The 15,348-nt window shown below is 53.4% G+C and overlaps 1 protein-coding gene and 1 long non-coding RNA gene across 5 annotated transcripts in view; one reads left to right on the top strand and one right to left on the bottom strand.

Annotated features, from left to right (window-relative positions):
• Gm12976 overlaps window positions 1-268 on the bottom strand; it is a 44,258-nt gene extending 43,990 nt beyond the window's left edge. The window contains exon 1 of the long non-coding RNA XR_868184.3: window positions 147-268. This is a non-coding gene — a long non-coding RNA (predicted gene 12976). The remainder of the gene's footprint in view (window positions 1-146) is intronic.
• The window catches only part of C77080 (expressed sequence C77080), a 41,827-nt gene that overhangs the window by 21,734 nt on the left and 4,745 nt on the right, over window positions 1-15,348 (top strand). For 2 of the 4 annotated variants that reach the window (NM_001285867.1, NM_001033189.3), the window contains exons 2-5: window positions 13,658-13,828; window positions 13,909-13,964; window positions 14,199-14,319; window positions 15,160-15,273. In NM_001285867.1, the coding sequence (NP_001272796.1) occupies window positions 14,256-14,319; window positions 15,160-15,273 (178 nt within the window). In that variant the 5' untranslated portion in view covers window positions 13,658-13,828; window positions 13,909-13,964; window positions 14,199-14,255. Of the gene's footprint in view, window positions 1-452; window positions 666-11,759; window positions 11,945-13,657; window positions 13,829-13,908; window positions 13,965-14,198; window positions 14,320-15,159; window positions 15,274-15,348 lie in introns of those variants that run through there. The other 2 variants (NM_001285865.1, NM_001285866.1) reach the window with 2 other exon arrangements.

The following is a 15,348-nucleotide window of genomic DNA, read 5'->3' as shown; positions in this document are numbered from 1 at the left end:
GTAGCTCAGTGTGCCGTACACATTGAGCACTTAGTGAAAAGATGCTACTATTATTTTCAACTCCCCGGGTTCAGAGATACAGTTAGTTCAATATATGTGCAGGTAATAGTCAAGAGAGAGGCGATACACAAACACGTGACACTCACGGGGTGGTGGCCGGTGGGCCCAGCAGCAGCAGGGTCCTGCCTGTCTGGAGGCCAGTCCCTTAGCCTCCCAGTTTCACTGCAGTCCTCCTTGAGATTCAGGCAGCTGGGCTGGGAGATTTCCCGACCCGCCTACCCAACCTGGACCATCTGAGCCCTACCCAGAGCGCTCAGGGCGGGGCGGCTCAGCAGGTCTCCCTGGTCTCTCGGAGGGGTGGAGCGGGCAGGCCTTGCGCCAGGCCCCGCCCCTCCTCTGGCCCCACCCCCGGCATGACCATTGGCCGCAGTGCTAGGGGGCGTGGCCGGACTGGGGCTGGGGGCGCCCGCGGTGGCCGCCCGCGCGTCTTGCTGCCTCCCTGCCGGGGCTGCGGGCCCGGCGGCCGGGCTGGCTGGGCCGCGCTTGGGTGCTTGTGCCGGCTCCCGCACTCATCATGGGCAACTCACACCACAAGAGGAAGGCCCCCAGCGGCCCCCGGACCCGCAGCTTCTGGCGCTTCGGGCGATCGGCGAAGCGGCCCGCAGGTAGGGGTGGGGGCGGGGCAGGCGGGGAGGAGGGTCCCTGCAGTCGCTGCCCGTGCTGCGCAGTCCTCCTCCCGGGGCCTGGTGGGCGTGAGAGTGGGGGGCCGGGAATCCGCTCAGATCCCACCCCTCACATGCGCATGGACACACACGTACCCACTCATACCCGCGGGCGGGCACGCGTACATTTTCACATCTTGCACACAACACCCATTCTTATGTATGTCAGTGCAGAGACCAAAACCCGCATACACAGTCACACCCACACACTGGCACCGGGACACACATCCGGAGGCACAGGTACATATACCTGTGCATACGGTTTACATGGCCACATGAGCTACACCCACGCCTAGGTTGACAAACAGGCACACATATGAGTCATGTAGGTACAGTTGTCCAGTGTCTTAGGCACCCAGCTGTACACACAGGGCAGATTCTAAGGCGCTGTGTACAGCACACATGGATGTGCATACACAACACACACACACTTGTTCTCCAAACCTTTACCCCCAACAGTCTGAAAGTTTGCAGGAGGGAGGGAAAACAAAGGTAGGGGGAAAGAAGCAGGAAACCAGAGCTGAAGGCTGGGGACCTACCCCCGTGCGCGAGCCAGAGTCCAACTGTTTCCTTGAACCCACCCCCACTGCACCGCTGCACCTTCTCTCGCACCCCCCCCAGACCCCCGCAGTTTCCGAGGTGGCCGCTCCATCTTCCCCCATTCAATGCAGCCAGCGGGCTGGAACGTTGTTGCAGCCCTTCCCGGCGTGCTGCGGGATCCCTCCGCGGGTCACATTCCAGTCTCCAAGGGTGGGGGCTAGGGAATGAGGAAGGCCTCCAATCCCAAGGCTGAGATGGCGTTCCTGGTGTTCCCTTGTCAGTGCGACAGTTCTGGGTATCCCAGAGAGTCCCAAGGGGTTCTGGAGGGAGGGCCTGGTTGTCTCACCTTGTAAATGCAGAGACTGGGGAGGGGGAAGGTGGATTTAAAACGGCACCCCACCAAAAACGGGGGCTCCAACCGAGGCAGGTCTTCTAAGTATGGTGCCTGCAGGTCTGGGTTAAGGAGAGAATCCAGGAGGAAGTGGGATGGTGGGGGGCCCTTGTGGGAAAATCCGCCTCTGTTCTCAGGATGGCCCACATTTTTGGAGAACTGGGAGTCTGATGATCTCATTTTTCTCCCCGCTCCCCACATAAGGGTGATGGGAAGCCAGGAGAGAGAGAAGAGGGGTCTGTGCTTAGTGCCACTGCCAGAGGCACTGGTGACCTTGGTCAGGTTTATTTATTTATTTATTTATTTTTGGTTTCCTGGACCTCCATGGCTCCTACACTGGGCCTGTCTGAAAGGAGGAGACCTCAGCACGGTTGACCCGGGACCCACAGAGTTGTGGCTAGCCATTTGAAGGATGAAGAGATTGGGGTCTAGAGAGGAGGGCCTTGTTCAAGGTCGTTTGCATTGGATGGTTTTGAGCTGTGGTGGTGGTGATCAGACAGGAGGAGGGGTTAGTCGTGTTCAGGTGGACTCTTGACGATCTCTCCGAAGGTGGGCGTTGATAAGAAATTCCAGTAGTTTCCTTGCCTGTCAACTGTGAAGTCCTGGCTGTGGTTCTCCCTCCCTCCAAGCAGGGCTGGGCTAGGGCAGGGCTGTTCCTTTGCTCTCTGATGGCTCATTGCATGTGTTTGTTTCCTGAGAACCAAGTGTGGGTGCAAACTTAGGAGTGAAGGAACGAGTAAGAAGGCGGTGGTTGGGGCCAGGCATGACAGTCAGCCTGAAGGCTGAGGACAGAGAAGGAAGATGAGCGGGAGGTCTCACCTAACTCCTGATTGCTGGGATTATGGGCATGTGCCCCTAGGCCTGGCTCTGACATTGACTTCCCTCTGGGGCGCTCAGTGACTCTTCTGACCATTGCTGCAACTCCACGGCCACTCAGACTCCAAGGTGTTGCTAAGAGGCCGTGGGCATTGTCAAGGCAACACAGGGCCAGGGCTGGGAACTGTCCCAGGCTGTACATCAAAAGCTGTTGTCCTGGGGTCAGTTTTAGAAAACCGAGGCAATGTTCTTAACTCAGTCTTTGGAGGAGCCACAGGATTAGCCCTGGAGTGTTGACAGGCTAGAGGGCACAGCTGGGGCTTTTTTTTTTTTTTAACTGTGAAATATGGCGTGGCATAGAATTGGGACTCGGCATGGAGGTTAGGGAGAAGTCATTTGTTTGTTTGAGACGGGGTCTCACTATAATTTTGGTTGTCCTGGAACTCGCTCTGTAGATCAGGTTGGCCTTGAACTCACTGAGATCCACTTGCTTCTGCCTCCCAAGTGTTGGGATTAAAGGCTTGGGCCACTGGTTTCAGTCCCTCTATCCTGCAGATTCAAGGTCTCTCTCAGTCTCCCGGGCCCCGGTGTAGGCCTGGAGTTTTTGAGTGCTTGCTCACTTTATTAGTCTGTGGGATTGAGGAAGTACAAGGCGGCGGCCAGAGAGGGCTGAAGGATCCAGGTCACTGGAAGCCAGTGAAGGTGTTTGAGAAAAGGGAGGAGCCCACAGAACTGGTGTGCTAGGGAAGATGGCTCCAGGGCCTGGGCAGGTGCAGGTAGGGCAGGTTAGGGTAGGGGGTGGGGCTGGCGAGAGTGGAAGCTCAGAGCCTGTTGCAGTAATTCAGGGGAGAGGTGATGAACTGAGGGCTCCCGGCAGGGTGGGGGCTGTGGGAGCAGAGGGAGGAAGCAGCAGAATTGACAAAGACCTGGGATTATTGGGATGTTGGGAGCTGTGGCTAGGGAGGCCTGCCTGGGTGTGGGCTGGTATCAGTAGTTAGAGTAGAGTGATCAGGCCCAGTGCACACTCCCTTCACTTGTCAAGTGACAAGAGCTGTGCTGTTGTCTTCCATTTTACACATGGATAAAGGGGAGCTCACTCAGCCAAGGGAGGTCACTTGCTCAGTGCTACAGAGAAGGTAGCTAAACTGTGACCTGTGCCCAAGTCTGTGCCCCTAACCAGCCATTCACGGGTGGATGGGCTTCACGTCATAACTGTGTGGTCCACAGGTCTGAGATAGGCAGCCTGAATGAAACCTGGACCCTACGGGCAAGCCCAAGAGTAAGAAGCGCCATGGGAGAGGGGCAGGAGTTAGGTATTGAGGCCCTCAGGGCTTAGAGCGGGAACAGGTAGAAAGGGAAGCAGGGATCCAAGGAAGGATGGAGTCCTGTCTTCATCAGATGCCCTTAAAGGGGTCTGAGTGAGGAAGGCAAAGCATCCCTGGGCTGAAAAGACATCGCATCCTGCTGGTATCGCTGTTTGGTGGCCAGCCCAGCACATCCTCCCAGGCCAGCAGGGTGTATGGTCCTGGACAGTCTGGGGGATGAACACTGCCAACTGGTTCAGGAGAGCCATCCGCCTTACCCTCTCTTCCACTCCCTCACCCTGTCCTGTCAGGCAACAGGCCTGATGGGGTTCCATTCCCCTCTTTAGGTGGCGAAACTGAGGGAAGGGGCTGAGGGGTCAGACTGCCTGGGGTTCCTTCTTTGTGTCCTCTCCTTGTTTCTAAAGCTGGAGGGCCTGAAGTCTTCCAAGTTCCAAGACAGGAAGGAGGTCTGAGGCCTCCCATTCCCTCTGTCCCGCCTCTTCTTTTGGGGGAGACTTGTGACCAACTTGTGATAATCTGAACTTGGCTGTGGAAGTGCTGGGCTTTCTAGATAAGGGGCTTATCCAGCTGTCATGGATCCGAGGTGTCTGTGATAAGCTGAGTCTTCTTTTTTTCTTTTTTTCTACTTTATTTATTTATTTATTTATTTTTTATTTTATCTGTACTGGTGTTTTGCCTGCATGTATGCACATGTAAGGAGGTTAAATTCCCTGGAGCTGTCATGTGGGTGCTGGGGAATGAACCTGGGTGTTCTGGAAGAGTGGACCATGCATGTGCCTAACAATTGAGTCATTTCCCCAGCTCCTGAACCACCTTTCTAGCTCATGAATGATTCTAAATGGGTGTGTGTGTGTGTGTGTGTGTGTGTGTGTGTGTGTGTGTGTGAGAGAGAGAGACAGAGACAGAGACAGAGACAGAGACAGACAGACGCATGAAACAGGACAGATGCTTGGACCACCATCCAGGGGCAGAGTTATACATGCAAAGGACTTCTTAGAGATTATCTTCTCCACACCACAATTAGAGAAACTGAGGCCTACAGATAGTGATTAAGTGGTGGTTGAGGGCCAGCCAGAGAGCAGCGAGGTTGGACTCAGGCCTGTTCCTGGGCCTGGACCGCCAGATAAGGCGAGGTCACTGAAGAGAGGTACAGAGCTGATGTTAAGTGTGCTTTATCAGACTTTATCTTAATGGCCATTAACTCCACTCGAGATTGGAGGAGAGCTCCGGAAGTGGGCAGGGGCAGGAAGTGGTTGCATGCGAAGACCAGGGTTTTACAGCTAGTCAGAGCTGGCTCAAAGCGTGACTTTCCTGTCTTTACTAGCCATATGACTTTGAGAAAGTCACTGACCCTTGAGCCTTAGTGAGATTGGAATCTCCTCAGCTGCTCGTCAGGAACTCGAGTCTCTGCTGTGTTATGTATAAGTGGAAGGCCCTTTCTATACTGCCCATGCCCCGACTGGCCAAGGCCGGCTTTGATCCAGTACTGTGTATTTATGCTGGGTTATGTAGCTTTCTTTTCTCTTTGTCTTTTTGGACAGGGTTTCACACAGTACAGGATGGCCTCAGATCCTTTAGGAATTGCAGACATAGGCCACTGTGCCCAGTTTTATGGGGTACTGCGGGGGGGGGGGTCAAACCCAGGGCTTTCTGCAAGCACTCTACCAATTGAGCTACATCTCCAGCCCAATTAATTTTCTTTCTTTCAGATTTATTTATTTATTTTATGTACATGAGTACACTGTAGCTGTCTTCAGACACATCAGAAGAGGGCATTAGATCCCATTACAGATGGTTGTGAGCCACCATGTGGTTGTTGGGATTTGAACTCAGGACCTCTGGAAGAGCAGTCAGTGCTCTTAACTGCTGAGCCATCTCTCCAGCTCCCGTTTTTTGTCTTTCTTTCTTTCTTTCTTTCTTTCTTTCTTTCTTTCTTTCTTTCTTTCTTTCTTTCTTTCTTTCTTTCTTTCTGTTTTTCGAGACAGGGTTTCTCTTTATAGCCCTGGCTGTCCTGGAACTCACTTTGTAGACCAGGCTGGCCTCAAACTCAGAAATCTGCCTGCCTCTGCCTCCCGAGTGCTGGGATTAAAGGTGTGTGCCACCATGCCTGGCGTTTGTTTTCTTTCTTTATGGACAGTGTTGTGTGTCAGACCCAGAGCCTCTTATGCATGCTGGGCCAGACTCTTAGAGCCTTGAGCCACATCCTCAACATAGCTTGCTCTCTGTCTCTCAGATTATTAATTCACTTATTTTATGTTTAGGGGTGTTTTGACTGTAGGTAGACAGGGACATGCTTGTATAGGTCTGTTTACCATTATGTGTATTGTGTCCCCAGAAGATCCTCTGGGGTCTGGGGTTACAGATGGTTGTGAGTCTCCATGTGGGTACTGCACCCCAGTTCTCTGGAAGAGCAGTCAGTGTTCTTAGCCACAGAGCCATCTCTTTGAGACAGGATCAAACATGTAGAAGTCCTCCTGCCTCTGTCTAAAGTGTTGAGATTATAGATGTCATCACTCCGCAGGCTAGTTGAGTGACTTTCTCCAGTGTCCTCAGGTGCGCTGAGGTGAGGCAGACATTAGTCCTATTTCACAGAAGGGCAGACAGAGGCTGTGGGAGACCAGGTTTGTTTGCCTCAAGCCTGGGATTGAGTTCTTCTGATTCTTACCCCTTCCCCCAACCCCCTCAATTCATGCTGGCTGCTTCTCTGGCATCCATAAAATGGGGCTAATCATGCTTAGAAGGAACAAAGGAAAGGGCTTGAAAAATTCAGAATTCCCTGGCCTAAAGGGGTTACTATGTCATTGTTGGGGCAAATGCTGACCTGGAAACTCCTTAGGTTATGGTACTGATTCCTCCCTGCCTTACAGCCTGTCCCCCTAGGGCAGGCACCCCCTGGGATGGGATCCTCCCCTCCGCTCCAGGCGATCCCGGCCTGCCCCCCCAATATTTACATTAGAACCTGCCTGGCCTGTCAGCTCTGCCTCTGTTGAGGTGGGGCTGGACATGGGGAGAAAGGAAGTAGATTTCTCATCTTCAGGGTGGGGTGAACCTTTTTTTGGTCAGGGAGGGGCGGAGGCTCCCACTACCTTTACCCATTAACAGAGTTGGGACAGCCCTGTGATTTTATGTGAGATCCAGATTTAAATGGGGACCCGATACTTCCTGGTTGGGTGACCTTCAGCAAGGGAAGTCTCTTTCCCCTGAGTCTCCTCATTCTCCTTTGTAAGAAAGCAGACTTCACCTTGCCCATGGGCACCTCCTTCTGAGTTAGTGATGCTCCGTGCGTCCCTCTGTTGTCTTGCTTTTACAGAAAGAGCATCTACTGACACGTCCGTCCGTCCGTCCGTTCTGCCTCTGCCGTGTAGAAGCCTCCTTTCACCCCCTCTTCATCTTGTTTATTTGTATAAAGTGGAGTTGATACCAAGAGTCTCTAAACACCCTGAATCCTGGATGGAGAGCTGGCCAAGGGCAGAAGAGACAGGAGCAGAGGGTTGGCCAGAGGGTGCCAGCCCCTGAGCAAGGCCACCTGGCCAGCTGTGCCCTCCCCCCTCATTCTTCTCCCCTGAGTCAGGCCTGTTCACTTGTGGGTGCGCCACCCCCGCCCCTTGCTCTGGAATGGGGCAGGTTGAGGCCTCACCCCATAGGGGATGTTGCCAAGAGAGTCTGCACGCATGCGCACAAGTGAATGTGGCTCTGGAGGGAGACAGGCTCATGTCCCTATCCCCAGGCTCAGGAAAGCCCCTGGGTAGTACGTACACACACCTGCCTTCCTGTGTGTGCAGCCACTTGGCAGACTTTGTGTGGGCTTGCAGTCCTGCCAGTAGGTGAGGTGGCTGTAGGCTGGGGTGGCTTGTGTATGCTTTGTTGGTGTTGTCCTGGCTGTATCTATCCGTCGGAGGAGGTGGCCACAGTGGAACGATCTCAGGGCACATGCCTCTTTCTCTGGCCACGGGCCCTGTCCGAGTTCCAGAGCTTGCTTGTGTGCTTCCTAGTGTACTATGCTTGGTGGGCCATGCCAAAGAGCAGGATGTCTTCTTAGAGCCAGAGGCCTCCTCCCTCAGCCTGGAGCTGGAGGCCTTGGATGCAGAAGCCCCTCCCTCAGGCAGGTGGGGGTGGGGTGGGGCCTTTACCGAAAGGTCTTTGCCCAGGCAGCACCTCTGGACTGTGAGACCAGCCCTGAACTGGGGACTATTTAAGTGTGGCCTTGGAGAGCTCCTCCCTCTTCTGGTTATCTTCTGCTTCAGAGGCGTTCCTCCCTATCAGATACTCAGGTTGCAGAGCCCTTCCCTAATTAAGCCCCTGGTCTATAGACCTATTCCTGGGGTAGCTCGGCAGGTTCTGGGTAGGGGGAGAGAGGTATTGAGGTGGGAGAAGCAGATGTTGTCAGGTGATAGTCTTGGCTGTGGCTGGGGATTTTGCAGCCAGGACCTTGAGTGCCAGTGGAGGGTCTGGGTCCTCTGGGCTAAATTCACCCTACCCCCAACTCAGCAGGAGCCCGGCCCTTTCTGTGTAGGGGAAGCCAAGGGCGACTGTGCTGCACTGAAAGACTCAGGAAGCAGCTGAAGGCCTGGGAAATCTCCTAGCTCCCAAGCCTCCTGGGTCCTTCAGTTACTAGGAGCGTTCCTGCCTCCCAGGACTGTGTCACATCCACGGGGAAGAAGCAGCGTTTGCCCTCCACCAATACCTGCTATGCAGTAGTCACCACACCCCACCGGTGTCTGGATAGGAGAGGCTGATGGTCCCGCCTAGAGGCAGAGGATGAGCGCATGCTTCAAGGCCTCCAGTTTATTGAGATGATGAAGTCTGCCCCATCCCCCACCCCCAAGCAGGGAGGTCAGGTTTGTAGCTGACATAGTCAATAGAACGTGACTGCTCGATTCAGATTGTTCTCAGTGAAAAGGCTCCTGCCACTTACACAGTGGAGGCCAGCAGGTGCAGTTTCAGACTATTCGTCCTTCCTCACCATCTCATTTCCTCATCTGTAAAATGGGATGAAAGTGCCAACACTGGCCAGGGGGTGGAGCTCACTACCCTGGGCAGGTTGGTAGAGTGCTCTCTAGTGTGCAGTGATCTCTGGGTCTGCTCTCTGGCAGCACATAAATTGGGTGTTGCAGTACAAGTCTGTAATCCCAGGGAGGTGCAGGCAGGAGAAGAAGTTCGGGGTCAGGTCAGAGTCAGGTTAGGCAGAGTGCTGCAGTCACACAGCTACCTGTGTTGGGTCCCCAGAGTCCACTCGGTGAAAGGAGAGAACCAACTCCCGATGGTTGTCTTCTGACCACCACACGTGTGCAGTGGTGCGTGCACACACCCACCCACACCCACACACAAAATAATGGAATTAAAAGATGAGTTCAAAGTCATCCTTGGCTAGCTAGCATGTTCGAGGTCAGCCTGGGTTACAAAGACCTTGTCTAAATAATAATTAATAATAATAATAAAGCTGGGTGGTAGTAGCACATACTTTAATCCCAGCATTCAGGTGAATCTCGTAGTCTGAGGCCAGCCTGGTCTACAGAGGGAGTTCCAGGCTAGCCAGGGCTATATAGAGAGACCCTGTCTTGAAAAAACAAAACAGAACCAAAAAAAAAAAAAAGGAAAAAGAAATGTCTATTTCTCCTAGGTGGGATGGCATATACCTGTAATCCTAGCACTTGAGAGGTTGATGCAGGAGGATTGCCATAAGTTTGGCGCCAGCCTCAGCTAATATATATATATCAGGTCAGCCAGGCCTACTTTATTTGTTTAAAAAGCAGTCAGAAGTACCTGTCTCTGAGAGTGCTGTGGAGGCGCTGCTGATTCAGTGCTGCGGATCCTGCCCCACGCATGTTTGTTTGGTTTTTTTGAGACAGGGTTTCTCTGTGCAGCCCAGGCTGTCCTGGACCTCACTCTGTAGACCAGGCTGGCCTGGAGCTCACAAAGGTCTGCCTGCCTGGCTAAATGTCTGTTTTCTAGAGTAAGGTTCTAGTTGCTGCTTGAGCAGTCTCTTGAGAGACCAGAGCTAATGGAGGAGATGCAAAGAGGTCTTGCAACTTTAGAGCCACTGAGTTCTTGGCTCTTCAGGGATGGATGCAGTGATGGAGGGGTGCAGCTTCGCAGGAGTGTGGGTTGCAGCTTGACACAAGTCACAGACCCTTTATTCTCAGCAACTGGGGACTTCCCTGGTCCCTGCCCAGCTGAAACTCCCGAGGGTAATGTCCAGGGGTCACCTGACATGGCGCCTGTGTTCCTGATTTCTTCCCCTGCCAGCCCTCCCCACAGTTTACTGTTTATCAGCTCTGCTAGCTCCCATGGTGGAGAAACTCACTTTACCTCAAGCCCTTTGCATTGGCTGTGCCTGCCTGGCTAGAGCCTTGCGATTCAGGAACCAGAGTTACAGAGGGTTGTGAGTTGCCAGGTGGGTGCTGGGAACGGAACCTGTGTCCTCTGCAAGAACAGCCAGTGCTCTGAAGTGCTCAGCATCACCACCTCAGCGACTTTTATTGTGGTTGTTTTTGTGTTTTTTGTGGTTTTTTTTTTTTTTTTTTTTTTTTTTTTTTTTGGTTTTTCGAGACAGGGTTTCTCTGCATAGCCCTGGCTGTCCTGGAACTCACTCTGTAGACCAGGCTGGCTTCGAACTCAGAAATCCGCCTGCCTCTGCCTCCCGAGTGCTGGGATTAAAGGCGTGTGCCATCACGCCCAGCTTTTTTGCTTTTTTAAAAAGACGGTTTCATTTTGTAGTCTAGAACTTGTTACCAGATGTCTGTCTGTCGTATGCTGAGGAACCAGGTATGCGTCACCACACCTGGCTTGTTTCTTCATTTTATTTTTGCGTGTGCATTTGTGTCTGCCCCTCAAGCGCTGGTGCCTGAGCAGGCTAGAAGAGGGTTTGGGTCCTGGAGGGAGTTACAAGTTGGTTATGAGCTACCCAGTGTGAGTGAGTTCTAGAAGCCAACTCCCGAGGAGTAGGAAGCATTTTAATCACGGAGCCATCTTCCCAGCAACCTCTACTTCTCCCTCCTTGTGAGACAGGTTCTTGCTGTGTAGCCCAGACTAGCCTGGAAGTCACTATGTAGCCTGAGCTGGCCTTGAATTTACCACTTCTGAGATTACAGGTGTGTGCCACCAAGCCATGCCAGGTCAGAGGGTCAGGGCTTGTGTGATGGATTTAAGGTGCATCTGAACCTGACTCCTTCCCCTCACTCCCCCCCCCCCCCCGCACACCCCGCCCCCAGTCTTCTCCTCCTCCTCCCTCTCTTCCTTTCCCCTCCCCTGACTTTTTTGAATTCCACATATGGGTTGTTTCTGGGCCAATTCTTTTTCCAGTGCATGGTGAGCACGTATTCAGGATGGCTTCTGGGAAGCGTTCTGGGCTGAAAGAACAGGTCTGTGTTGAATCCCCCTGCCTCTGCTGTTTCTCAGCCTTTCCGATGTCACATTGCTGAGGTGGGAAGAAAGTTCTTTAGAAAGTGTGGGACTGAAGTCTGTGAATGGGGTGACTGTTGTCATCGGCCACTTTGATTCTCTAGGTATCCCACCTGCCAGCCTCAGTTATGTGCCCTGTTCTGAGGCCTGCTCTGTCCCTGTCATCCTCACAGGCAGCCCTGGGTTCCTGCCTGCTTGTTCCGTGAGCTGAACTCTTTCCTCGGGAAATTACCTTAATTAGCCGTGACGGCTGGGTGTTGGGCATGGGCATCGTGCCAGGTCTGGTCTGGTGGCTCTTCCAGCCACCATCTGGCAGCTGGGACCCTTTCGTTAGCTCCGGCACCCAAATGTTTGGGCAAGAACTTGGGAGCAGAGTCAGAGACCCACAGCTAGCTAGCATTGTGTCTTCTCTTTGGTACCTCCAGTCACACTCAGCAGCAAAGCGCCCAGTCTCTGGGCCTCAGTTTCCCTGTATTCTGCTTGGGGGTGGGGTAGGGGTGGGGTTAGCGGATGGGCGGGCTCTATGGCAAAGGTGGGAGGAGAACCTGGAGCAGCCCCTCCCCCTCCTGCCCGAACTCTGCCAGGCAGCTGACTGCCAGCTTGCTTTGCATCCGAGTCCCTTTGGGGCTGCGCTGTATCGAAGGTGTTGTCTGATGTTCTGGGGAGGTTAAGGTGGTGACCATCTGCTGCAGACATGGTAGTGTTCCTGGGGCGACATCTCCCAGCGCTTCTTGAGGTCTTTAAGAAGGGTGAGTGGGTGTGGCTGTGGGGGTAGCCAAGGGTGACAGCCCCCTTTGCCAGACCCTTAGGTTGGTGGGGGTCAAGGCTAGGAAGAGCGATGAGGTGGGGGAGCTGGTTCCCAGGCTGGCTGCAGTCTGAGTCGGCAGCCGCGCTTTTGTCCGGCGGCTTTGTCCCTGCTTTTGTTTGAGTGCCGCTTGTTATCCTGGAGGGTGGACCTAGGTGTCTCTGACCTTGGAGTCTGTTGTCCTAGGGTCAGATTGCCTTACTGCTGGGATACCAACTCATTACTGGGTATAGCTCAGTTTAGAGAGAGGACACCCCTCTCCGGAGTCATCTCCTCGGTGGGAGGATCTGCAGGAGCGGGGAAAGCGTGCCCTGGGGACCTCGCTTGGAGAGGGCAGTTTTGAAGGTAGAGACCAGGTGCACGCCTTTGCCCAGGAGCCTGGCTTTTAGACTTAGGTTCTAACTGTGGGAGCTTTCGTTTCTTGTGCTCTTGGAGGGCAGGGGTCCCTTCTGGGAATGCAGAGTTTAGCCCTGGCTGTCTGAGCCATTTGCTGTGACTGTAGTAGGAAAACATTTTCCACTTGAGCTTGTTTCTCCACTTGTAAAATCGTGGGATGGAGTGGGAAACACCCAAGATCTCCGGGGGCACCTCTTAGCTCTCTCTGCCTTGGTGGGATTCCTGTGGCTTCTTGGGGGCCGGTCCTCTGGTTCTGAGGAATACTGAAGAAAAGAGATGGCAGGTGTCTGAGTTGGAGACCTAGTTCCTGGGGTGGGGCCCTTTAAAGGGCTTATTTTGTTCCTGCTTCTCTACAGGGGACTGCCAAGGTCACATGACCTTCCCAGCGCTTTTGCTTATGTTGTGGGATTCATTTAAAGAGGGGCTGGGACTGCAAAGTGCTGACACAGCCCCCATCCTCAGGATTAGATGACCAGCCCCTCTGTGGGCAGAGCCTGTAACAGGATCCTCTGTAATGGAGCTCTGGCTCCTCTGTACCTGGAACCAGGCCAGGGCCTCCAGGAGAGGCCATACCTGGCCTGTTCCCTCAGGAGAGGCTAAGTTCCCAGCGGGAGTTGAGGGGCCTGATCCCTCTTCTCCCCGTCCCTGTGGATCCTTCTAGAGAGTAGCCATATGAGTAAGTAGGTGTCCCTGGCCTATTCCTCCCTTAGGGCTTTCTGGAAATCTGACTGTGACTGACAGCTCTGGGTTTTCATGGCATCTTCTTGGACTCGGGCCAAGGGGCTATTTAAAGAGGGTGGTTTGTTTTCCTTTAAAGTGAAGCATCAGGTCTCGAGACAAGAAATGGATTTGCCATGGGGATGTCTGTGTGGAACCCTGAGTGACCTGTGGGTGCAGTTTTAAGTGTGCTTTGGGGTGTCTGCAGCACGGTGTCAGGTGGATCTGTGGAAGCTGGTGGAGCCACGTTTGCCGGTTTATGCTTGGGTATTGTTTGTGTGTATACACTGCTGAAGCCTGTAAATGCCTCATGGATGTAAAGGGCCTGTGTGTTGACCTTGTGTGGTCCTATTATGTGATGTGATGACTCAGATATATGTGCCCTCCGGTGTAGTTCGTGTGTGTACATGGGATAAGAATGTGTCTAGGCGGTATGGCAGAGGTAGACATCAAAGGGATGTGCTCTGTATGCCTGTGTGGCTGTGCTTGTGAGTCTCCAGCGCCCACATGCCTTCGGGCCTCACTTCCTTCTCCGTCCCATCAGGCTCTGCTAAGGCCGAGAGTGACAACCGTCAGGGCGCAGGGCCCAGCCAGGGGCCAGGATCTGTAGGAGATGAACTTCAGGACAACGTTTTCTTCCCCAGTGGGAGACCTCCTCATCTGGAAGAGCTGCACACACAGGCCCAGGAGGGGCTCCGCTCCCTCCAGCACCAAGGTAAGTCCTGCCCTGTTAGAGTGCTGTTCCCAGCTCCTGGGTCAGGGGCTTGGCCAACAGACCCTTCTGGTGTCTTCCAGAAAGACAGAAGCTGAGCAAGGGCGGCTGGGACCATGGAGACACCCAGAGCATCCAGGTGAGCCCTGTCCCAGCTCCGCCCTGCTCTTCCCTTCTGACTTAGCCTCTGGCATGCATGGCTTTGGGCCTTTCTGGACTAGTTTCTTCTGTATGTTGAAGAGGTAGATGAAATGACTTCTGACAGCTAGTCCAGGCTTGCTCCATCTGGTACCTGCACAGTGCTGGCTGATGCTGGGGGAATCCAGCGGGAGCCCAGAGTAGCTCATCCAAGCTGCTCTTATCCCCCCAACAGTCCTCCCAGACGGGGCCGGATGAAGATACCATCTCCATCTACAGCCAGAAGTCATACATGACGGAGAGCTCCACCGCGGAGGATGCGCTCTCCGTCCGCTCGGAGATGATTCAGCGCAGAGGTGTGTTGTCATCTGCTGGGCTTTCTAGGTAGCAGGGAGAGGTGACAGGCACCATCACATCGCTTTATGTCCTGGTATCTGTGGCTTCCCCTTTTCCTCCTAATCCCAGGCTATGTGATTCAGTGAATTTACCAGACAGTACCCTTTATCTTCTTGGAGGTTCATGGTGGACACTGACCCAAAGCAAGATCGTGAAGGGTTTGGGAACCCTGACTTGTGGTAACTTAGCTGCAGCGTGACCAGGAGTCTAAACCCTTTACTTCTTCAAGTGTCTACTGATGTTCTATAGAAGCTAAAGTGATTGACTTTCAGTATAGCTTAGCTGGTATCATGCTTGCTTTCGCAAGCAGGAAAGCCTGTGTCCAGTCCCTTGCACTGTATGCAACAGTGCGGTGGTACACACCTGGAATCCTAGCGCTTGGGAAATAGAGGTAGGAAGATCAGAAATTCAAAGTCTTCCTCAGCTCCATAGTGGGTTAGAGGCTGACCTGGATTGTATGATATCCCTATTTCAAAACAAAAGCCAAAGGATTGGCTAGGGACAGCCTCAGAGGGCCTAGGGAAGGCATGTCTAACCCCTTGCTCCAAGAAAGTCAGGAGATTACAAATATTTACATCATTGGAATGAGTATCAACCGTTTAACATGGTGATACAATTTGCTCACTAAGTAGTAAGAATCGCTTGCTTAATGGAAAGGTCATTGTTGAATCAGTGAGGGGATTTTTCAGGAGTCTTAAAGAAAGCACGCACGAGTACTTTATTAGTACTGAGCCATGTCTCTAGAGTGCTCAGAGGCCTTCTGCTCTAACGGGTTTTCCCCCTCTGGACTGACTCCTTAGGCTCCACCTTCAGACCCCATGACTCATTTCCCAAATCTGGGAAGTCAGGAAGGCGACGGAGGGAGCGAAGGAGCACGGTGCTGGGGCTGCCTCAGCACGTGCAGAAGGAGCTCGGTGAGCCTTGGTCGGTGAGCAGTGGTGGTGGATGCCCGGGAGCCTGGCCAAGCCCCTCCGCTGACCCCATGTCTG

Source organism: Mus musculus, chromosome 4 (assembly GCF_000001635.26).
Source record: "Mus musculus strain C57BL/6J chromosome 4, GRCm38.p6 C57BL/6J".
Lineage (NCBI taxonomy): Eukaryota > Metazoa > Chordata > Mammalia > Rodentia > Muridae > Mus > Mus musculus.
Note: the sequence above shows the minus strand (reverse complement) of the source record. Positions and strands in the feature narration are given on the sequence as shown.